At 47.0% G+C, this 22,669-nt stretch overlaps 2 protein-coding genes across 5 annotated transcripts; one reads left to right on the plus strand and one right to left on the minus strand.

The window, feature by feature from the left end:
- Window positions 1-262: 262 nt before the first annotated feature.
- Window positions 263-7,284, minus strand: NT5M (5',3'-nucleotidase, mitochondrial). Its single transcript, XM_075515574.1, has 5 exons — window positions 6,702-7,284; window positions 3,245-3,345; window positions 2,699-2,759; window positions 2,168-2,282; window positions 263-1,960 (listed from the first exon to the last, which is right to left on the minus strand). The coding sequence occupies exons 1-5, from the start codon at window positions 6,963-6,965 to the stop codon at window positions 1,803-1,805; spliced, it is 699 nt and encodes a 232-aa protein (XP_075371689.1). The 5' UTR covers window positions 6,966-7,284; the 3' UTR covers window positions 263-1,802.
- A 1,741-nt stretch (window positions 7,285-9,025) lies between these two features.
- COPS3 (COP9 signalosome subunit 3) lies at window positions 9,026-21,317 on the plus strand. Of its 4 annotated transcripts, none has more exons than XM_075515569.1 (12): window positions 9,026-9,184; window positions 11,822-11,951; window positions 13,669-13,781; window positions 13,884-13,933; window positions 14,809-14,901; window positions 15,617-15,796; window positions 17,055-17,195; window positions 18,403-18,576; window positions 19,468-19,554; window positions 19,897-20,010; window positions 20,627-20,707; window positions 20,966-21,317. In XM_075515569.1, exons 1-12 carry the CDS (start codon window positions 9,130-9,132, stop codon window positions 21,017-21,019), a joined length of 1,272 nt encoding a protein of 423 aa, XP_075371684.1. In that variant the 5' UTR covers window positions 9,026-9,129; the 3' UTR covers window positions 21,020-21,317. The 4 variants fall into 4 exon arrangements, with proteins under 4 accessions (XP_075371684.1, XP_075371687.1, XP_075371685.1 ...); XM_075515570.1 differs by lacking the exon at window positions 9,026-9,184 and adding an exon at window positions 9,448-9,592; XM_075515572.1 differs by lacking the exon at window positions 18,403-18,576.
- Window positions 21,318-22,669: the final 1,352 nt, after the last annotated feature.

A 22,669-nucleotide genomic window follows, 5' to 3' on the forward strand; every position in this document is an offset into this window, starting at 1 on the left:
TCAAGGATGGGCTGGTGCAGGCTCAGAGAGGCAGGAACGAGCCGGGCAGGGGAGGAAGAGGCTGTGGGCACATCTATGCAAAAAGCATCCCTCTTGGAGCTGCCCCTTGGTCCAAACGCTCCCTTTTCGGTACCCAGCTGCAGCTTCCCAGCAGTGCCGGCCACTTGCAGAGCTCAGCAGCCCTGGCGCGGTCATCCGGCGGTGGCAGCTGGCATGGACGGCCGTGTATGCTGCAGCCCCTTCGCACCACCTCGCCGCAGGGGTGCCGGCACGCTCCGTCCCCAGACATCCAGAGCTGGGACAGCGGCAGAGCTGCAGGCAGCTGCAGAACAAACTAACCCTGTGATGCAGCCTCGTGGGCACCTCTGATGGGCTCCCCAGCCTTTAACAGCAACGTCCCCCCAACTTCTTCCCTCGTGCGGTACGTGAGGACTGAAAACAGCATTCACGGATGCGGCCGTGACAATCCTCCACCAACACAACCCTCAACCTGCCCTGTGGACACCCATGGTGCCTCTGCTTTACCCACTTCTCCGTGACGCTGTAGCTCCTCCACCAGCATCACTTCTCCACCCAGCGGCATCTTCCCAGGCGGCTCCGCGCTGAAGGCTTTAGGATGCTCTGCGGCATCGATCGTCCCAGTGCCTGACCCTGGTGGGATGCAGCACCCAGGACTTTCTGCGTGGAAGCAGGGTGCCCGGCGGACGCACGCCCAGAGCTTTCCTGGCAGGCTGGTGTTGGACACTACCAGGAGGAGGGAGATGGGGCAATTTGATCATGCAGCCTGCGTGTGCAGACCTTCCTGGCTTTGAAATCCAAAGAGCTACCATCCGACCAGTGGCTGGCAGGGTGAGCCAGGAGCTCCTGCAGGAACTGCCCGGCTCCCAGGAAGGGCCGGTGCTGGCACTGCCACTACCTGCTCGCTGCCCCAGAGATGCCCCGGGCAAGCGGCCCATGAGCGACGAGCGGGTGGGAGAAGAGCTCCTCTCTTCATTCCAAATCAGCTCTAAAGCTCCAGCTCTAAAGCTGTGGCAGCTCCTCAGGGATGAGGGAAAGCAGGGATCCCTCCTGCCAGCTGGGGGACTGCTACATCCCAGGTGTGACAGTGCCTCAGGGCTCTCTCCCCACGGCCAGATCCACGGGAGGAGTGGTACTCTCCCGTGGTACTGTCCCCATATCCCGCTGCAGGGACTCTTCCTGCAGGGAAGCACGTAGCTGTTCCATTGCATCAGCTGCAAGGAACAGCACAGCTGAGCCTGGGCAGTGTCCGCCTGCTCCCCTTGCCTTTCCAGCCGCCCCTCTCCCCGGACCCGCACACCGGCTGGGAGGAAACATCCCCCGAGGCAACCCCTCAGTATGAAGCCCTGCGAGGACAAAACAAACCACCCGCATGATCCCCAACCGTAACGGAGAGAGGAGGATGGAGAGCTGGTCTGGGCCACGCAGCGCACCGGACAAGGGCAGTGACACGCTGAGGGTGACCTCGTCCGTCAGAAGCGCCGGGCTGGCCTCGTGGGGGGTGCAGATGCAGCACAGAGACCCCAGGGGCCAGCGGGAAATGGCCCCCAGCCGGGCTGCCGGGTCCACGGGGCCAGTCCTGCTGTTGGTCCCTTGTGGCACAGCCGGGCCAGGGTCCGCTCTCTGGGTCCAGGTGGCGTGGCGCTTCAGCTCACCCTCCTCTTCGTCTCCGCAGCAGGGACAGTGTCTGTCTGTCTGTCCATCTGTGGTTTCAGCCTTCAGCAGGACTCCGCAGGGACACAAGCGGGTGGCTGCAGCCCTGGGCGGCCACAGGAGGCCAGGGTTTAGGTGGCCCGGCCGGGTGGCAGGCGTTTGCTGTCCAGAATGGCATTCCAGTCATCGGTCCAGGACTGCAGCCTGCGGCTGGGGGGCTTCAGCTGCAGGTGCTTGTTGTGGCAGGCCGTGAAGAGCACGTGCTCCCAGCTGGGGTTCAGCTCGGCCCCTGCAAAGCAAGGAGAGAGGTCGGCTCTCTGGACAACTCCTCCGCGAGACGCAGAGGTCGACCTTACTCCAACATGAGGAGCCTTCAGACACAAACCCCTAACGAGAGCCTAATCAGCTGGGCAGGGAGCAGCACCCATCTCCCCCCGATGCCGTCTGCCCCTTGGGGCTGCCTCCAGTCACTCCTGCCACCCTGCACCTCCCTTACCTGTTATATCAGGTCTGTCGTCTATAAGCAGGTCAGCAGAAACCACTGTCTTATCTCGCGTCAAAATGATCTGCTCGAGAAACTCAGGGCCGAAGTGCTTCTCCACCCAGGCGTACTGGAAGGCAAGGGGCGAGTGGTGAGCGCGGGCACGGGAAGGCTGATGGACAGGGCAGGGGCTGTCGGCAGAGCGGCAGCAGAGCCCAGCGTGAGCCCTGGCCTCCATGCAGGGAGGACATCTCGCTTACTAAGTTCATTCGTGGGAAGGATTCGGATGCTGCTGGAGCACAAGTTCTTTTAAAGCCAAGCAGCTTTTGACATCGTGATGAAATATTAAGACCAAGCACCTCAGTGCATGCAAACGGCAGAGCTCAGCCGACAGCAGAGCTGCCGCTCTGCGAAGATGCTCAGGAACAAAACTGGTGGAGCAGGGAAATACTGCTGCCGTTTTACAGCCGGAGGCGTGCTGGGGTCAGCTGGCTTTTGCCGGGCAGCGCGGTACGGGAGGGGAAGCTGGGATTCAAACCTGCTCACCTTCTCATAAGGGCAGTAGCGGTAGTTCTTGATCGGGCTTGTGCAGATAAACACGTCGGTGCTGCCACGAGGAGAGAAACAGGGGCAGAGTGTTACTCCACGGCCAAACGCCAATCAGACCCTGCTCCCTCTTGAGATGCACCCGTCTGCCTCTGCAAGACCCCACTCAGTGCCTGGGCAGGCAGGCACCCAAAGCAGACCCCCCGCCACACACAGATCAAACCAGGGTGATTTAAGACGTTAATCCCCCATCTCGCAGGATCCCACCCCCAGGATGTGTACCCACACCCACGGCACAGGCACGTTCTCCTTTTCGCCACCCTTGCTGGGAACAGAGAGCTGAAGGGAAGGGGCTGCACATGGCTGATTTTCTTGGTGACTGCTCCAGGAGTTAAAGCCCTCTCTTTCCTCCCATGCCCGGGGGGCTGTTAGGCATTTTTAACACTGATGTTGTATTCAGCACTTCTGCCAAGAGGAGGATGAGTCTGCAAAGCCACTGCTGCTCCCCTGTCCGTTCCCCAATACAACGGGCAGGTTCCTACTCACTCTGCCAAATTTGCCATTTGCTTCACAGCTTCCACAGCCCCGGGCAGCGGGTCCAGCTCGATGAAGAAGTTCTTGGATTCCCAGATGCTGATGGCTTTCTCCTGTGAGGGGAAAGAGAGCAGTTACTACGCAGGGCTTCCTGCTACTCTTCTCCTTGCATGTGCATCTTCCCCACCCTTTGCTAGGACAGAGGACGGTGACAGTGAGAAAGGTGGGAGCCCCTCCTGCTAACCCTCCTTGCCTCTGTGGGTGCCTCTGTTCCCCACCTGCCAATCTGCACCCATCCCACACAATTTAGATCAGAGATGCTCTGGAGCGGGCTTGGTTTTGCCTGTGCAGCCCCAGACACAGAGGGAGCAGCTTGTTCCTTCAAGGCAAAATGAGAGATTGTCCAGAACCGAACCAAACCTCGGGTCTGCGTCCGGAGGGGCATTTCCATGTGGATGCTGTTCAGCCACAGATGCTGTCTGGCCTATTTGTCTCAATCAGATCACTTAAAATAGCAGCCGGGCTGCTCTCGTAGGAGAAAGTATATTATAGGATGAACTACATGTCAGGATGAATGCAGATGCTCTTCCTCAGGGATGCCTGGGCAAGGTCTATCAGGCAAATAGAGCATCTCCAGGCAAGGGTTTGAAACACTTAACATCCAGGTCAGCAGCTGGCGTGCACTGGTATGGCACACAGGGAGAGCAGAACAGACAGAGGCCACAGGGAGCAAAACCTTGGGACAAGGGCAGAGTCCCGGGGCTCCCTGCGATGGTTCCAGCACAGCTCTAAGGAACAGCATCCCCTGCACTCCCTCAAACAGGTAACAGCTTGTCAGCCGCCAAGCAAAGCACTTATTTTGCACAGACACCGGGTCCTCGGGGAGGAGAGCCTGGGAGTGCTGCAACGCGGCTGCGGGCAGAGGAAACAGCTGTGTCCCGGCGTTGCAATGCAGCTGAGCAGCTGGAGCTGCGGCTGGGAGAAGTTTTGAAGGGAGCCCTGCCCTGAAAGATTGATCTTGATTTTAAGCACCTCTGTTTCTGTACTTGAGGAAGGGGAATAGGGACAAATGGAACTTCAAGCCCATTCTGGCCTTCTTATATTGCACGGTATGGAGGAGCCTCAGTGATGCTTATATGCTGGTTCTTACAGCTCATAGCAACTAATAGGCTGGTTGGACATGTCAGCTAGACTTGCAGCTCCCTCCTGCCTGGTGAGTGGGAATCTAGTGGGTAACCACCACGTTTTGCCTTTACTACACCTCTACTGGGGGAAGAAAGCAGGCAACCATGAGCAACTGAGGCTTTGCTGGGAGATTTCCAGGCTCAGGGCAGCAATGCCCCAGAGCAAACACGGGGCTCACTCGGGGAGTCACATTCTGCTTCATCCTGCTGGCTGCCTGTGCCAAGACACTGGCTGCGCACCTTGCCTGCTCTCAGGAAGATGAGTGCATGAACCCATTACATATTTGGACACTGAGCATTTAACATGACATGCCAGAATCAAGCCCTGTATTTCTCAAAAAATCTCAGGTAACATGAGAAGACCAGACACCCAACTTAAAAGGAGAGACTACTCAGATCAACTGTTGTACTCTTCCCTTTTGCTGGAGCAACAGAAAACATCAGTGGTTCAGAGGAGGGAAGAAAAGCCTTCTTCGTACATGTTCAAAATGAAACACACTGGTTCGGTGCAAGAGAGCCAGCAGAAATGCCTCCTGGCACCACGACAAGAACAGCTACCCTAACAGTTTGCCTCAGGGCCAGGCAAACATTCCAACTCCAGTTGCTCTGCTTTAGACCGGTGAGCAATGGTGTTTTATTTTTAAGATACTGACTGTAGTTGCACAAGAGACATCTGAGAAGTGTGGCCCGATGCAGCAAAGCACTTCAAACTGAGCTGAAGTGTTTTCTTACAGCAAGGACTCCTGTACCTATTCTGCTTCCACTTATGTCAAAAAGCATTTTGCAACCAAGCTCAATGGGGGAAGAACTAAGCTCATCTTGGAAAAAAGACCTGCTCGGCTCCCAGAGCCAGAATAACTCCCTGCGGCACCGCAGCCAGCACGCTGCCCGGCAGATGGAAAAATCCCCCAGGCTGGGAATCCCACCACGTGCCAGGCAGGACAGACCCTCGATTTCCTTCTTCTTATCTCTCCCCATGAGCAATTTCCCTTGTCCGTCCAGGGCTCCCCATCCTTCCAGGTCTGTGTGCGCAGTGTATTGCTGAGCTGTTGTTCTCCCTTTCAGAGCTGGGACCTTCAGCTCGTTGGACTCTTTTGCACCTATTTTCTGGTGTCCTGTAGCAGGTCGGTGGTGCTCTGTGACAAGGGGGGACTGGAACGGCCCATGTGCCCGTAGCCACAGAGCGGCTCCTACTCTCTTTACCCCGGTCTGAAACCATGGATGAAATCAGGTCTGCCCTGAGGTCGGTCTGTGGAAGTTTTGCTACTTGTTCAGCCCTAGGTTTTGGTGGTTTTACATGATCACAGCAGACACAAGACGAGCTCACTTCATTTAACACATCCAAAATAGTTAAGGTCAAGAAAAAAAAAAATGAGTTATCATGCATTACCCCTGCCAAACTTTTAGCATCTGCCTTGCTGCATGAATGACATCCTCCATTTCCCTTTCATCAATTCCAGCTAGAGAGGACATGTTATTCCTTTAGCTCATCAAGCTGTTTAGGACTTTGCCAGTGGGAGAGCCCCAGACCTTATTCACACTCCCTTCCTTGTAGCCATCATACCACTAACGACAAGAGTACTTTTATTTGCTGTAATACCTTTCAACTAGTGCAATTGCAATCTGCAAATGAGACCACAGACATCCCATCGAGATGGGAAACTTGTAGACGCAGAAACCAACTTTCTGCAGCACTCAGCCCTCCGTTGAATGATGAAATACAACATGAAGAGAGCTTCTGCTTTGAGGCTTTAATTATTAAAATGAATACAATAATTTTCAGGCATGGGAGGGCTTGGGGTTGTTTTAAGTAAGCTCTCACATGAAGCATCGATTGCACAGTTTGCTCTCAACTTCTCTGCTGCATCCCACCCCTCACATTGCTGTTGAGGAACTAAATAATCCATCTAGGAACAGCATCAATCCACGCAGCTTGGCCAAATCAGAGCTAGAAAAACCCAGCTATGCAATTTGGGGTATTTTAAAACCATCTGATGTTCAAAGATCTCCTTTCCTTGCATTTATCTCCATCCATGCATGCAGGGAAAAGAGACTGATGTGCATGAAAAATGCTGGATTTCTGGGAAAAGAGGCACCGCTGGAGGCCCTCCTGCGTGCAGACCTGTACCTGTGTTTCGGTGGGAGCTCCGGCCAGCACCCGCAGCCCTCCCCAGTGCTGCACCCATGAGCTTGGGGGCCAGTGGGTCCCATGGGGCCGGAGCTCCAGCTGCACGGCGCAGAGCGAAGAAGAGCCACGCGCAGAGCCGGGGGATGCATAGACTCACACTCAGCTCAGGTCCCAGGCGCCCGTATTGCTCCGACACCCAGAAGCCCCTCCGGTCCTCCAGGGCAATGTAGGGCTTGTCGGGGTACCTGGCCCTGAACTTCTTGAGGAAGCCTCCCTCGAAGTCAGCCAGCACCCCGTCCATGTCCACCAGCACCCGCAGAGCCCTGCGGGACCCCGCTGCGGGGCCGGCCCCCCTGCCCAACCCTGCGAAGGGGCCGCAGCGCCGAGGCCGCAGGTGCAAGAAGCTGCTCAGCAAAATCATGGTGGAAGGGGGCTCAGGGCAGGGGATGGGGGGGATCTCCGGGCGGGGGGGGAGGGGTGGCGGGGGCTTTATTTCAAGCACGCACGCTGCAAGCAGGCGGCCCTGGCAAGCAGGTTCCCTTGCAGCAGAAGGAAGGAGCTGGGGGGGTGCAAGGGGGATGCAACGGGGAGCAATGGGGCTGCAGGGGGGGTGCGATGGGGATGCAAAGGCCCGTCCTCGCCCCCAGCGCCTCCTCCCCCTCCCCGCCCCATCCCTCCCTTGCAGCGAGCGCGGAGCAGGCGGCGGCGGCGGCGGCGGCGGCAGCAGCAGCAGCAGCAGCAGCAGCAGCGGGGCGGGGGGCCGGGGCCACCGGGGGCACGGCGGTACGCTCGCCCCGACCCGGCAGTGCAAAGCCCAGTTCCTCTTCCCGGTGCCTGGCCGAGCCCGGAGCGGCGGCACCGCCTTAAAGCGGCACAAGCGCCCTGCGACGGCGCGGCTCCACCGCGCCTCCCGCCCGTTTTAAGCCGGCCCCGGCCCCGGCCCCGCTCCCTCCCCTTCCCCGGAGCGGCGGGGTGCCGAGCCCCTGCGTCGGTTTCCCTAACTCTCAGCCTCGGGGGCACCCCACGCCGCCGCTCCATGTCCCCTTGCCTGCTGCGGACCCTCGCTGTCCCCCATCCCCTGCCGACACCCCCCTCTGCCCCCACGCCCGTCCCCGCCTGGAGCAGGCGGTAGGTGGGTCTTTTGGGGCACATGTACGTGGTGTGGGGACACACGTAACATGGTGATTTTTGGCAGCTAAGCCTTGACATAAAATACATCCATTTCTACCAATTCGAGGGGAGGGGGCACGCTCTGCCCAGGATATCAGTCGATGTGACACAGCTCTGTCCCCACGGGTGACGGGAACCCTTAAAAGACAATATCGGGACCCAAAAGCAGCGCTGACAGCACACCTGTGTGTTGTGACACAGGACCAAAGATCACTCTGGTCAAAAAACACTGCGGGGATTAAAGCTGCTAAAGAAGGGGGAGGCCTCCGAGCGTGACTAACAGGATTAGGTAACCGCTGAGCTGGGAAAGAAAAAGAGTTTGGTCAATGGCAATAACACGGCTTAGCGGTTCCAAAATATTTCATCTTTCAATTCCAGAATGTTTTCTAGCAGAATATATCGCCCTTGTTTCACAGAAAGGGCAAATGAGCTGTAGAGATCAGGTGATTTGGGGAAGGTCACAACGTGAACGAAGGAAGGAGCAGAACTGGCAGCCAGGCTGTACACGATGGTAAAATAACGGTGAGGTTAGGAGGGAAAAGGTGTGAAGTTTCAAGTCTGTACTCTGCTTTCACTTGGTACCGGAGGCATGTTGCGTATTGCAAGGAATGGGATTTCAACGTCAAGTTGAAGTTTCTGACTAAGAAGCGAGGGAATACATACACATCTCCATGACTGGCAGGAAGGTTTCCTCCTTCTTTGCGGTATATTGAGGGACTGACAAATTCCCTGCCCGCAGCAGCTCAGGGCCGCGTTCCTTCACCGCCTCAGCTCCTGCAGGGATGGAGAATACACTTCCATTTACCTCAACCGAATTAACCTGAATGAAGAATTCAAATCCTCTTCCCTGATATCAGGGCACGGAACGTTACACGGAATCGGACAACCACTGCGTTCGGCCACCGTGTTTTCTCCGTCAGAGGGGATAAAAGGAATTAAATCTCCTCGGACAGCGCAGCCGCTCCCCCAGCACACGGCCGGGCCTTCACCACCCGCCGCCCCGGGGAGCGGGTGGGAGCAGGCCCCCGCTGAAGGCCCCGTGTCGCGCTGTGAGGGGCGGCGGCCCGCGGGGCGCAGGGGTGACGCCATCATGACGCCACCAGCCCTGCTGAGTCACGGCTTCTCGTGCTTGACGCGAGATGGGCGCTTCCGGGCGGGGCGGAGGGGCTAGGCGGCGGTTGCCATAGCGCCCGCGGTTCTCGCGAGAGGTGGTGAAGCGGCGGAAGTGACGCGCGGCGGCGGGCGTCGCGCGGCCTCCGCAGCGGCGGCTGATTGGCTGGCGGCGGCGGCGCCCGTAGCGGTGGCTCCTTCCCGCTTCCCCCGTCCCCCCCCCCCGTCCCCCGCCGCTCCCGGCTCGCGCCGCCCCCTCCTCCCCCCCGCCCGCAGCGCGCGCGGCCGCGCCGCCAGCCGCCAAGATGGCGTCGGCCCTGGAGCAGTTCGTCAACAGCGTCCGGCAGCTCTCGGCCCAAGGTGACCGTGGGGAAGGGGGGGAGAAGAAAGCCGCGTGTGGGCCCGGGTGGCGGCGGGGAACCAGCGGGGCCTCAGGAGGGGGCGGCGGCCGGTGGAGCCCGCCGGGCCCCGCGCGGCTGGGAGGGGGCGGGCCGGGGCCTGCCGCCTCTCACGGCTCTCCCTCAGGCGCGGGGCCGGCGCTCCTGCTCCCCCGCCCCGGGGGGCTGCTGGCTCCGGCGGGGCCCTTGCCGGGCTGTAGTTCAAGGCTCCCTCGCCGCACGCGGAGGCGGCCTCGGCGGGATCCCGGGCGGGTTTAGCGGCCGCTGGTCTGACAGGGCGTGAGGGGCCGGCTGTGCCCTTCGCAGTGCTCCTCGCCTCCTCTGCCAGGGCAGCGGCACGGTAGTGGTTTTCGGTAGCTGGAGGTCCCGGGTGAGTGGAGTGAAGCCGGCTCCGGCGGTCGTGCCAAACTCTGAGCCTTGAAAATCAGGGGGGAGGAGCGGGCATCGCAGGGACTCGGACTGGGATTGTATAGCCCAGCCTGTCGCCTAACCGATGAGCATGCAGGTTGTGGCATGTGTGTTAAAATACATTTCAGAAGTGTTGGCTCCTGGGGACAAAGTAGAGCATGGACAGGAGAGTCCTGCCTTACCACGGGAGCGTGCAATAGGAGGCCTGAGACTGTACGTCAGTGTTCAGAAAGTGTTTTAATAACCATAGTTAGAATTCCTTAGTTTCATTGCCAGACTCCTAATTTTCCTGTGTGTGGGCATAGCGTTTCCTAGTTCTTGAACTTTCTGTTTGTGTTGATGTTTCCTAAAATGTGTTCTGAGTGTTTCTCTGCATGAAATGTTTGCTCCCTGGAACTGATCAAAAATTGATGCTCTTCCTCTGTGGCCCCAGGCTTTATCTCTGGCAGTTACTTTTGGGTGGAGCTGCAACTTTCTCTTACTTTAGTGTAACTTACTAAATTTAGAGTATTTTTACTGGGGATATCGGATACAAGAGACAAATTATACCTGCAATGTGTGGCTACAAACCAGATGAAAGGTGATTATTTGTATGCCTGTAGTTCAGCTGGAGAACTTTTTATTACAAGGTTTTGTGGATGCAAAAAGTTCAAGCGGAGACTGGTTGGAGAATGGTATGGAAGTTCTCCCATTAGGGATGAGCCAGATAGACATTCTCTGTGAGAAAGTAAATCCAGACACCAGACAGGCTGCTGGAGGTTATGAGAGCGCACAGGAGAAGTCTATGTACTTGTGGTGGTGTTGGTTTCTGGTTATCAGCATTTGGCTGCATGGGAGGTGACATAAATGGACGTTTTGTTGGGCCTGGTGTGGGTATTTCTACTTAGGCTGTGTGGGTTGTTCAGTGTGTGTTTGTGGGTAGAGGGTTGTTTGGGGTTTTTTTGCTTTCTTCTTTAGGGGAATGCTAGATGATAGGTGTAAAATGGGTGGATTTCTCTACGAGGGAGGACACCAGAACTAAGGTTTTGCAATGCTTGAATCAAACCACAGAGCATTTTACAAGCCCTATTCCTTTCCACGCTTATGCCTGGAGTTTTAATTCCATATGGAGAGAGCTATTTTGGGGATGGGTTTCTGGAGTTCCTGGGCTCTTGGTTCCACATTTGGAACTTTCGGTCCCTCTCTTACTTCGAAGCTAACGTTTCATTGCTAGGGCTTCCCAGGTTTTCCTTTTCAAAGGAAAAGGCCATAGACTTGAGGATAGTGTTAATCCCTATGAATGGAGCCACTGTTCCTCATTTTATTAAGATTTTTGTAAGGGTGAGAGAACCTCCGTTTTTTCTCTCTGACCTGCAAGGATTAAACATTGAAACAATACTCTGCTTCAGAAAGGCATTGTTTTAGTTAAAGTAATTGCAGGGGGAAGACTTTGAAAGCAGTTCATGATAATCAGTCTGCTTTCTTTGTAAGGTTTTTTTGAGCTTACTGTACCTTCATAATTCAAAATAGTTGCCTTTCATGCTGTGTTCGTAGCTCACAATGAGTAGAATAACATTGTAGTGCTAATTATATGAAGTAAATTTAAGACCAGATTTAAAAATCCTATTATTGTTGATACTTAGTTGTAATTTGAATGTCTACTTCAAAGAAAATGCTTATGAGCAGACCTGAAAAGTGGATAGGGCACTTGAGAACCAGCAAGGAACAGGCTCTGGTATTGGGATTTTTTTAGAAAGGGGAGAAAACTATTTTTTCTCCCTTATAACATCTACAAGGCACAAGTGTAGATAAACCATATCCACATGAGGCAAAATTTTGCATCACAGTACGCTGATCAAAGTTTTGGAGACTTGGCTTAGGTGCGCTTGGCATTGATATGAGACCCTGAAGCCCCCTCTCTAATGAGGCGAGCTGGTGCTGCTTTTCATGTTGTGTTTGTGTTCTGAGGGCTTCCTTTGCAATCCCAAAGGCCAGAAGCTTAGCTGTCACCTTATAAAAAACATATGGTGGGTACCTCACTTACTGAAAACTAATGCTTATCGTATTACAGAAAAGTAAATTCTCTGTGTGGTAGTACTTTTTAGGGGCAGCAAGGTTATATAGGGTTATATAGGGCAGCAAGGTGTAATGAAGTATGGGAATGCATGAGTGTTCTCTGATTAGAGTTTGACAACGATGTTTTGTATTTCAGGGCAAATGACCCAGCTTTGTGAACTGATCAATAAAAGTGGAGAACTGCTAGCAAAAAACCTTTCTCATCTGGATACTGTGCTTGGTGCCCTGGATGTGCAGGAACACTCGTTAGGTGTTCTTGCTGTCTTGTAAGTGTTGCTTTCTTTTAATAAAATATCTTAGTGTTAAAACTTCAGGCAAGGTGCGGAATTGTCAACCAAATGTTTTTCTTTTGGACATAAATGTTTTCAATCTGCATTTCTTAGAATGGTGCTTAGTTTCCTTCAGTGATGCACATTTTATTAATAAAAATAGCAAGGCAAATTTGTATTTTCAAAAGAAAAAAACCTCTGGAGCTTGTAAATGCTGTTAATGTCAAATGGTAACATTGGGGGTTTGTTTTCCTTAAGGCTGTATCTGTTTCTCTTGTTTATGCTTATGTTTATTTTTTCGTACATGTTCAGCAAAAAAGGTATAAAACTAGCTTTTAAAGCTCGATTGGCAGGGCATTGGTGTGCTGAACTGTAAGCATGAAGCAAGGCACTTACTTTTTTTTTCCAGTGAAGCATGGGTTCTTATCTAAGGTCTTGGGTATTTGTCTCTAGACCGCATTGAGGCTCTTGCTGCTCTCTGTGGTTTAAGATAATACTTGCATTGCCTTGGTGATGCAGAGGTAAGGTAAGGATATTTGGCCCTGAAGCTCAAACTATTGTTTCTAGCCGTACCTAACCGCAGGTGAAGTGTCTACAGGTTCCACATTATTTTCAAGTTCTCTTCTAAAGGAAAGACCAGAATTCTAGTACTTGTTCTACTACCCTTTTGAAACAAAATGAATGTAATACATAGAGATAATGCACTTTAATATTACAATTCACTAGCATCTCATAAAAATGCATTATGGAATTTATAAAAAATGGGGCATCAGTAGTGTGTTAGCAGAAGAATCATATCATGGGGTATATGAAAATAGTCATTGAAAGAGGTGGAGGAAGGAAGATAACTTTATAAGAAATAATATGTAAAATGTATTATTTGAAGAGATGGTATCAGTGGAGCATGTAGTAAAGTTCTCCTGGCTGAAACTGTGGCATGGCAAACTCCTACACTGGTAGAGTAAGACTTTCTGAAGAGACGGGGAGGGGTGGCAGCACGTAAGCCTTGTGGGGAAGGACAGTTCATGATCTAGGTGGGTTTGAACCGCATATTACAGTGTATAGCAACTGAAGTATGGGCAGGGTTGCGTACCTTCCAAACAGCATTAAACAGAGTTTTTTTCTGTATGTTTTTGTGACATTTGTAGGATGCGTAGCTAGAGTTTTCATGGCCCTCAGATGAGCATAATCACAGTTCATCTTACAGAAGCAGCAATGTGGAAGGCTACAGCCTATAGGGTGCTAAGGGACCGCCAGAGCTGGAGAGAAACTGGAATTGAAGAGAAAGAGCTCCTAGCAAGAGATACTCATCTAATAACTTCAGAGTTGAGAAATCTTGAGCGCATTCAAGCAGGAGATGGCTGTAGGATAGGCAAGAGTGTCCAGAGAAGTTGTGTGGCTGAGTATTGCAATTCATTATCGTTAGCCAGTGTTTCTATTGTGATTGTAACTATTGTCCCAGATAAAATGATCTTTGTTCGCCATAGTTTGTTCTAAATTGTAGCTTGCACTAGATTGAGAATGGGGGTGTGCATGGAAAGCGTATTTTCAAATGTTGTGCAGCTCCTGGGGAAGTCGTGTGCCATCTGTCAAACACTTTGGATTTGTTTGCAAGCACCTACATGCATCTGCAGAGACTTAGCAATGATGAAGCTTTTTATTAATCTCCAAATGTTAAGTGTTAAACCTTTTGTTGTTGTTGTTTTTATTTTAGGTTTGTGAAGTTTTCTATGCCCAGCATCCCTGATTTCGAAACATTATTCTCACAGGTGCAGCTTTTTATCAGCACTTGTAATGGGGAACACATCAGATATGCAACAGACACTTGTAAGTTAAGCTTACTTTCAGACTTTATGTATTTTTTGATAGGTTGATATTACTGATTTTTCACTGTGTTGGTTTTGTTTGTTTGTGTTTTACTGTATTTAGTTGCTGGCCTGTGCCACCAGTTAACAAACGCCCTTGTGGAGAGAAAACAGGTGAGCAAGTATCATCTAGTACAAATAAGCTACCTACAAATCCAAGCTCTTAAAGGGGACGTTACCAGTCTCTTACTGGCTTTATAAAGATTTGCCACTAACTTCATTTTAAGTATTTTTGTGCAGCTCCTTACTTGTTAAGTTTACTGAGAGATAATGAACCTAAACCAAGATTTTAAGATTTCCTTAAGGAAAACATAAGGAAGATAAATTTTTGGGGGGAGAGTCACCTAGAAACATGCTCTCTCACACAAACTAGGAAATCTGTAGTAACAAGAGTGTTCTTCAGACAATGTGTGCGTGAGTAGGAGAGAGCTGCAAAAATTACTAGCGCTGGTGAGTCAGTAATACTAGTTTTGGTGTTATTCTCACCAGTGTTATATAATGTTCGTAACAAAATGCCTTAAAATGTAAAGGAAACTTCATGAAGAAATATTTGACCAGTGTTTTTGTTGCGAAGATACTAACTTTTTCAGGCCATCTTAGTGAAAACTAGCCTGAAATAGAAGTAGAGATCAAGTCTGGTCTCAATGGAGTAAAGCGAGAGCCTTGCCTTTGTTATTTGGTGGGAGTTTAGATGGTGTCGTGGAGTCAAGAAAGGTTTTCTTATTGATACAAATTACTGTATTCCTGATGAGGTTGGCTTTGTGGAGCAGAACCGATGACTTTATTTAGTTTATCAGGAGAAGTTGTATAGCCAAGGCTAATTTTATTTTCTGAGAGACTGCAGTATCCTACAAAAAGGGAACCTCAAGTTAACTATTACTTAATGGAACCTGTCAATTAGTGTTATTTTTCATTTGTAAGTGTCAACATAAGATCCAATGTGCTGCCATCTATGAGAAATTATCTGAAAGAGATGTAATTTCTGACAGCCCCTGCGAGGAATTAGCATTCTCAGACAAGCCATAGACAAGATGCAGATGAACACAAACCAGCTGACCTCAATACACGCAGATCTCTGCCAGGTAAGGGGAGCGTAAGGGGTTTTTGAGAGTAAAAGCTTATAAAATACCTGTAACCCTTTGAGGAAATGCATGTTCACATATTGCAGTGTAAAAATGGCTTCTAACTGTTTTTTTTCCCGTAATAAATAATACGATACACTGAAATAAAATCCCCTTCTATTAATTTTAAATGTTCAGTGCATGTCCCCAGATCTTTGGTTTTGTTGATCACTTCTGGAAAGTCCTTTGACATCCCTTCTCTCTGGGCTGAAAGTCACACACAGCTTGTCTTAGGCGGTATAAGTGTAATATCCAGATACTGTTTGCTCAAGTTTGACAAAAGGCATGTTTGTTTCGGTGTCTTTGGCCTGGATTTGCACTTCTGTCTCATTCTTGGCTCCTGGGATTTAGGGTTGGAGAGGAATGTTTAGTGCAATATTTAGTGCTGCCAGCACGGTAGTCTGCAAGGCCTGGAGTTTCAAGCAGCTTTGTCAGAGTCTAATTTCTTTAGGATTCAGATAATTTATAACAGTTCACAACCTGTGTTAAGGGTTTTCCAAATATCGTGATACGATAAATAATCTGTGTTACAGCACTACTGATGTGCACTGTTTTTCCACTCTTGGAGGAGTGAGATTTATTGAATAGTACTAGATGAATTGAGTTTCAACTTCTTCCTCATGGAAATTTGAATGGAAATGGCTAATTTATGAAAACTTGATTTATTTTCTTGTAGCTCTGTTTGTTAGCAAAATGCTTTAAACCTGCCCTCCCGTATCTAGATGTGGACATGATGGATATTTGTAAAGAGAATGGGGCATATGATGCGAAGCACTTTTTATGTTACTACTACTATGGTGGGATGATATACACTGGGCTAAAGAACTTTGAAAGAGCACTCTACTTTTATGAACAGGTAACTTTAAATAAAATGGTAAGTCTAAAGTGTGATCAATTGAAAGGCAAAAGCAGCATGTGTAATAGTGCTGAGAGAACATACCATCTTTGAATTGCCACCAAGGATAGCAATAAAAGCCGTGAACCTAACAAAGTACAAGCAGTCTCCGATTATTTTCATTCTTAACCTTAGGGATATCGTTCTACTAACAGATCTATACTGCTGTTCATCATTCACATAGGTTTTGGTTTAGCATGTGTGGTCATCATAGTAATGCATAACAACGGATTTGGGTTAGCGTTCACTATTAGCTCTTTTATGAAAGGTACAGCCTGAACGGTACTCTTTAGTGTATAAAGTGAACTAACGAGCAAACTGTCTTTAGAGGTGTTTTCCTTTAAGGTCTCTTACAGCCAAGTAACTATTGCACCATAAAACTATGCAACTCAAAGGTTGATGTTAAATTTATCTCACTATAAATATTTTTCAGATGCCTGCTTATTACTGCTAGCATAGAAACCGTTCACAGGCTGACATTCAGAATTGTGTATTCTTAAAGAAAAAATAGTCCAGCGGTTGTGCTAAGACCTTTTGCTAATTTTATGAGGGAAGTTACACTTCTTCAAGGCTATTACAATATTTGCTGCTTTTACTTTCTCTGTGAAAGAAGAGCCAATCGCAAAATTGGGAAAACTTTGTGTGTGTATGAGAGGGAAATGCCGTCAAATGTGCAAAATAAACTGGTGCAGCAGTTTTCTGTAAACAAGGGTCAGCTCTTGAGCAGCTATCAGTATCATAGTAAACTAAAATCCCTTTTCCCTATTCTGCAGACCTCTTTCAGCATACTTAAATATGAGATCTGATGATGTAATGGCTTTATAAAACCTCTTTAAGGATCTGTGTAAATCCAGGTTCTACAGGAACTGCATAATCATTCCTGGTAACAAGTAGCTACAGGTGATTTCTAGTACAACTTTAGATATATACCAAGGAAAGAAGTTTTCATTTGATCTTAACAGGGTTATTTTAAGGTAGGCATCACTGTAACATGATATGTTTTGAGTAGCTTGTATAGAATTTACTTTTTTAGGGACATTTTTGGATAATTAATTTTGACAGAAGTTAGTTAAGCTTTAATGCTCAAAGGTGAATTTCATATGTCATTGCATCCTTTCTGCATGCAGCTTTAAACTGAGATTTTTGTTAACGCAGTAGCTACCAGGATCCACCAGTAAGTATCCTAAATTTCTCTTCAATTTCTTTCTTTCTTGCTTAGGCAATAACTACTCCAGCCATGGCAGTCAGTCATATTATGTTGGAATCATATAAAAAGTATATTCTAGTTTCTTTGATACTACTTGGCAAAGTTCAGCAGCTACCGAAATACACTTCCCAGATAGTTGGTAGATTCATTAAGGTAAGTCTTGTGAATACAGATAAATAATAGAACAACAAATCTGAATTTGTAAATGATTTTTTTTTTTCTACCCTCATTTGATGGTGCTGTTTAACATTGCAGATGATGGGAAATAATGCACAATGTGCCAGAGTACAACCTCTTGCTGCCTTTCTAGTGTACAATAGCTAAATATTGTCTGGCAACTTCTATGTCTATTACAAACAAACTGTATTGTTCATATTGGCGATATGGACCTTAAAAAGGTCTATAAGGTTTTGAAAAAAAAAAACAAACCCCAAACCATAAGGCTTTTAAACTTAAATTTGGAAAAACTCTAGGGTTGAATGGTACTTGCCAATATTCTCTTCACTGATACTTGATAGCATTTTACGTTAGAACTCAAACAAGGCTCAGAGATTTCACTTGGCTTTCAATATGCAGTGTCCTTGTAAAAACATTCAACCCGCAACTTCATCTAGTTGAAGTACAAAATGCTAAATAGTTTATTCCAAAACTCCAGCTTTATAAAGAATAAAAGCTTCTGAAAAAGCTGTGAGTTTGGAGTCCATAAGCATTCTGATTAGGAGGTGTAGAGTGGAAGACAAAACTGCCAGCGAGAGAGTTCTGATGCTAGGTAAATAACACACTTCTAAAAGTTAGTTAGTTCTTATTTAACACTGAGTTTGTTGATTTGTGACCAAAACTTTAAAGAATTCCAAAAATCTTCGTCTAACTTCAGATACTAATAAGCAAGCTCAAACAATTGCCATTTTAAAGTAATTTAGGTGAACTAGTCTTCACCTTCTGATTCTCTGTTGTCCATGCTGCGATGCACTGTGGTCAAGGATGACAGTGTCTTAGAGGGTAGAACAAATATAATGGATGGGCAGTGACTCGTCAATATGCTACTTACCTTAGCTTACTTCATATGCTGGTCAGCTAATGGACTTTTTCTTGCACAGCCATAACGGGAACTGTCATACAGAGGTCCTTGAATGATGTTTACTAAATCTTATATTGCAGTAATACAGATTTAGCGTATGAGGATCTATCATTGCTGTAAAGCCATGTATGGGCATTGTGTAATTTTTATGAGAGATGCTTGAGCTACTTAAATTTACTTTTATGCCTGCATGGCTTCTAATGTTGGACGTAGTGAATAGATTTTGTGAGGCTGGTTGAACACCATGTTCTTTAAGAAAGCTTCTCATTTTTCTAATTGCAGCCCCTTAGCAATGCTTACCATGAATTAGCGCAAGTTTATTCAACCAATAAACCCTCGGAGCTTCGAAATCTGGTGAACAAACACAGTGAAACATTCACAAGGGATAACAATATGGGGCTGGTTAAGCAATGCTTGTCATCTCTCTACAAAAAGAATATTCAGAGGCTAACCAAGGTAAGATGTAGGGGGTTTGTTTTGCTGAGAAATTGTGATTAGTTTTTATCAAAGAGTCTCTCTCTGAAATGGATTCAATTCAGGGCAAAATGATAATGTAGTAATGTCACGGAGAAATGACCAAAACCGAGATTTGTGTCTCGAAACAAATGAGACTAAAATGTTCTATATAGAAAACCAATTCAGTTGCCTACTTATGCATTATTTAAAAGGTGGTTCAATACGTCTGTCTGTCAGAGGGGTTTGCCCATGAGATTTTCATACATAATCAAAGAAGTTGTAGCACTGCTACCAAATGACCTTCATCTCTATTTGAAAAATAGGAAACCTGAACTTTACAGGTTACTTCATTAGAGAAGAGTGAGTGAGTGGGACAGATTTTGGAAGTGTGGAGTGATGTGCTCTTTCAGCTGAGAGATCAGATGAATCCTTAAAGATGCTCAGGGGAAAGGTCTTTCTTTTTTTCTTTTTTTTTTTTTTTTTTTTTTTTTGCAAGCTCAGATGATGTTTGTGGCAGTAGAACTAACCTCAGAAGTAATGCAATACCTGCATCTCTTGAAGGAAACTCAAGGGATGGACAGTCACCTTATTTGTGTAGAAAGGTGAGGGAAGAGGTTGGACATGGTCAGGACTGTGTCTGGGGTAAAAAGGAATTGCAGAAATGGAGTAATGACTCCATTAGTTTGGTTCGCATACATGCGCAGTATAACAAATTGGTATCTTTGGAGGAAGAACTGACTCCACTCTCATGGTGCTTTTATAAGTAATAACTATGTGATGCACTTGTCTCTTCCCATCAGACTTCAAAATAAGATTGCATAGGCCATGAAGGATTGATAGGGAAAGTTCTTAGCATCTAGTTTTAACCATTTAATACTTTCTAAATTTCAGACATTTTTAACATTGTCGTTACAAGACATGGCAAGTCGAGTGCAGTTGTCGGGGCCCCAAGAAGCAGAAAAATACGTCCTCCACATGGTAAGACTTGTGACTTGGCTAAACTATCCTAATTTAAAAACTGATCCAATTTAAGACTCTCTAAGTGTTGGGATTGGCAGTGCATGTTCTGAATGGCTGAAGAATGATTCTTCTTTAGGGTGAAGGAAATACTGTCAGTCTGCTGTGGTGTTTAGACTGTTCTCAAAAAATCTTAAGGGATATTCTCTGCCTAAGATAAGGCATGCATCATTTGTCTTTGGGAAGCTGTTAGGAAATAAAAAGCAAACAAGTTAAAGATGATTCCACAAGGAGTCCGTGTGTTGTAGTTACCTGAAATTCTGTTTTTAGTAATACCTTGCATTAAACCCTCTCTCATTTCAGATAGAAGATGGTGAAATCTTTGCAAGTATTAATCAGAAAGATGGTATGGTCTGTTTCCATGATAATCCTGAAAAATATAACAATCCAGCTATGCTTCATAACATTGATCAGGAGGTAAATCTTTAAGATACTAATTGCTTTTTGAATTCCTACTGAAGAACCTTAGTCTGTAATCAGAGAGCTGCAGGGAGAAGCCAGTGTAGGTAACTTACATGTAGGGATTGAGGACTCATTATTGAGACTGAGGAATCATTATTTGACTATTTCACGGTACCGGAATTTAAAGGTTTTAGATTGATAGTCAATTACTGTCAATGCGTTCCCTGCTGTATCTTCTGTATAGCTTGAGGTGCTTCAGTAGACTGACTGCTTAATGTTGGTGATGTGAAGTTCCTTGAATTTGCTGGATTAGAAAGATTGTTTTTAGAGTTTTAGACTTCAAGAATTGCTTCCACTGGCTGTTGATAACCTGCCTGTAGGTTGAGGTGGTTGACCCACACGGGACTGTCTATCAGTGGCCTTAAAAAGGATTGTTAGGAAGACATGGATCAAAATAAGGGAATAAAAAAGTGGTCTGACACTTTTGTTTGGGAGATGTGGGATGAGAATGTTTTGGCATGGAGCTTTTGTGATTGCAAAAGTTACTGGTTCTACATAGCACAGCTGTGAAATATCTTTAAGATCATGTACAAGCTGGACAAAGTAATAAACTTAATATATTATTTTTAAGATGCTGAAATGTATAGAGCTTGATGAACGACTGAAAGCCATGGATCAAGAGATCACTGTGAACCCTCAGTTTGTGCAGAAGGTAATTGATTTAGTGTCCTGTAAGAGTGTGTAAGAGATTCAGTGCAGTGAGTATGTGTTGCACTGAATGTCAGTATTTACAGTGTTAATAATAACATAGTAATAGTGTGTGCATAAACATCATGCTTTAAAACAAAAAGGAAGTGTATGCTATTTCATCTGCACTTCATTTTCCTACCTGTTAACTTCAAAGAACTGTCTGTCTCAAAGGTAAACCTTCAGACCTGTTTTTGAAAAGAAATAACTCTCTCCCTTCCAGAGTATGGGCTCTCAAGAAGATGACTCAGGGACCAAACCATCCAGTTATTCCTGAAATTCATGTTGCTCACCACTGCGCTTTCAAGTAAAAGCTTATGAAAGAATCACGCCTGGAATAGGGCATTGAGGAGTTCCACGAAGAGAGCAGAGAGAACTGAGCTTTGCTTTTCACCTGGACATTAAGAAAATAAAAGAACACCCTCTCAGTACTGTATAATACCAGAAATATTCTCTGCAAAGAAAAAGGAAATCTCAAAAGAAACTTAAAAGTCTGTTGTGGATTTATTTATCTTCAGATTAACATCGTTAATGCATTAAATAATCTACCTTTTGTTTTAAAGGGTTTGAATGTTGCTGTGTTTCTGTAGCAGTCCTTTTTTCTCTTCTGAAAAAAAAAAAGTGTTATTCAGGGAAGAATACAAACTAGTGTTGGTTCACTTACAAGATAATTACTGGTTCATTATTCTGTATTTAAAGTTGGCTCAAAGTGCAGATTTAGCATATGTACAGTGGGGGGAGAGGGGTGGAGTTTAAGGTAAATTCTCTACATTATAATTTGCATATGCCTGGTGTAGCTGGCTGCTGTCTATTAAATGAAATAAGAACTGTGTTCTTCCCAAAAGGATGAGCGTATTGATGAGTCCTTGTAAGGCAGTTTTGCTGAAAAGCAGGAATCACTATAGGGAATCCATACACGACAGCTATAATTTTAAGTTTCTGGTACAAAATATGTCCTAATAACATTTGCTCTTAGATCAAACTTATTAGACCTAAACAAAAGGATATTGGAAAGATCTTGGTGTTCTGGAGCACTCTAGATACGAAGTTGTTCACACCGAAATAAATTTAAATTTTTGTTCCTATACAATTGGCATGAAGGTATTTAACAGGCTAATAACTTTTCTGTGGTGGAAATAAGTGAAGGCCATGCTCTAGATCTTTGTTTCCAGAGAAAATAATTCTACATGGAACATAGAATTCTATACAGCTCTCAAAATGCAGGATTTTATTTGGAGATAACATGCTGGAATGCTGTCTTTTAATTCACTATTTTAAACATAAAAAACTTTGTTGTTGGATTCTTTAAGTGCTTCACCCCTTAAATCAACGGGCTCTTTAATTTTCTGTAGCTCTCATGTATCTGAAGATTCTCACTGTTAAAACACCTTTGAAATGCTTCATGTCAGTGCAAATCTCCTACTATCAGGCATAAATAAACCTGTCACCAAGCCAGAACGCAAGAAGCTCAGCATCCAGTGCTTCCTACTTAAACTCCTGACTAGGAGCTGCTTGCTACTGCTAACCTGCCAGCTTTTTTTCAGGAGCCTAAGTGGGAGCTAAGCATTTCTGGCTCTTGCCGTGTGAAGCTTGTATGTATTGAGGTCACTCGTGCTTGAAAATATTCCATTTGTGCTTCCAGTGCCGATACAGAGCTGTTGGGGTTTTCACTTAAAATTGGTGTCTTAATTCTAGCAGAGCCTCTGTGACAGCAGTATGCTTTCTAGTAGAAGAGGTATGTCCCCAGGTTGTTCTCTAGGTGGTGAATGACGTTTTTAAAAGTATAAAATAGCAGTTTAGTATTGAACACGGCATAGGTCCATAGTGTTAGTACCTCACCATTGAGTATTTGTGCTTCCTATCATAGAGACTTCCATATTTGAAGGCAACTTTTACACCTGATCTTAAAGCAAAATATTGTGGTATT

The sequence above is a fragment of the Mycteria americana genome, chromosome 12 (genome assembly GCF_035582795.1).
Source record: "Mycteria americana isolate JAX WOST 10 ecotype Jacksonville Zoo and Gardens chromosome 12, USCA_MyAme_1.0, whole genome shotgun sequence".
NCBI lineage: Eukaryota > Metazoa > Chordata > Aves > Ciconiiformes > Ciconiidae > Mycteria > Mycteria americana.

Bases quoted from the DNA above. Each gene is read 5' to 3' on its own strand.
- NT5M (XM_075515574.1), bottom strand. From the start codon at position 6,965: ATGATTTTGCTGAGCAGCTTCTTGCACCTGCGGCCTCGGCGCTGCGGC. The intron at 2,283-2,698 runs GTGAGCAGGTTT...CTTGCCTTCCAG, and splicing joins GCTACTGCCCTTATGAGAAG to TACGCCTGGGTGGAGAAGCA. The intron at 1,961-2,167 runs GTAAGGGAGGTG...CTTGCTTTGCAG, and splicing joins CGACAGACCTGATATAACAG to GGGCCGAGCTGAACCCCAGC.
- COPS3 (XM_075515569.1), top strand. From the start codon at position 9,130: ATGGCGTCGGCCCTGGAGCAGTTCGTCAACAGCGTCCGGCAGCTCTCG. The intron at 13,782-13,883 runs GTAAGTTAAGCT...TACTGTATTTAG, and splicing joins CAGATATGCAACAGACACTT to TTGCTGGCCTGTGCCACCAG. The intron at 17,196-18,402 runs GTAAGTCTTGTG...TTCTAATTGCAG, and splicing joins TAGTTGGTAGATTCATTAAG to CCCCTTAGCAATGCTTACCA.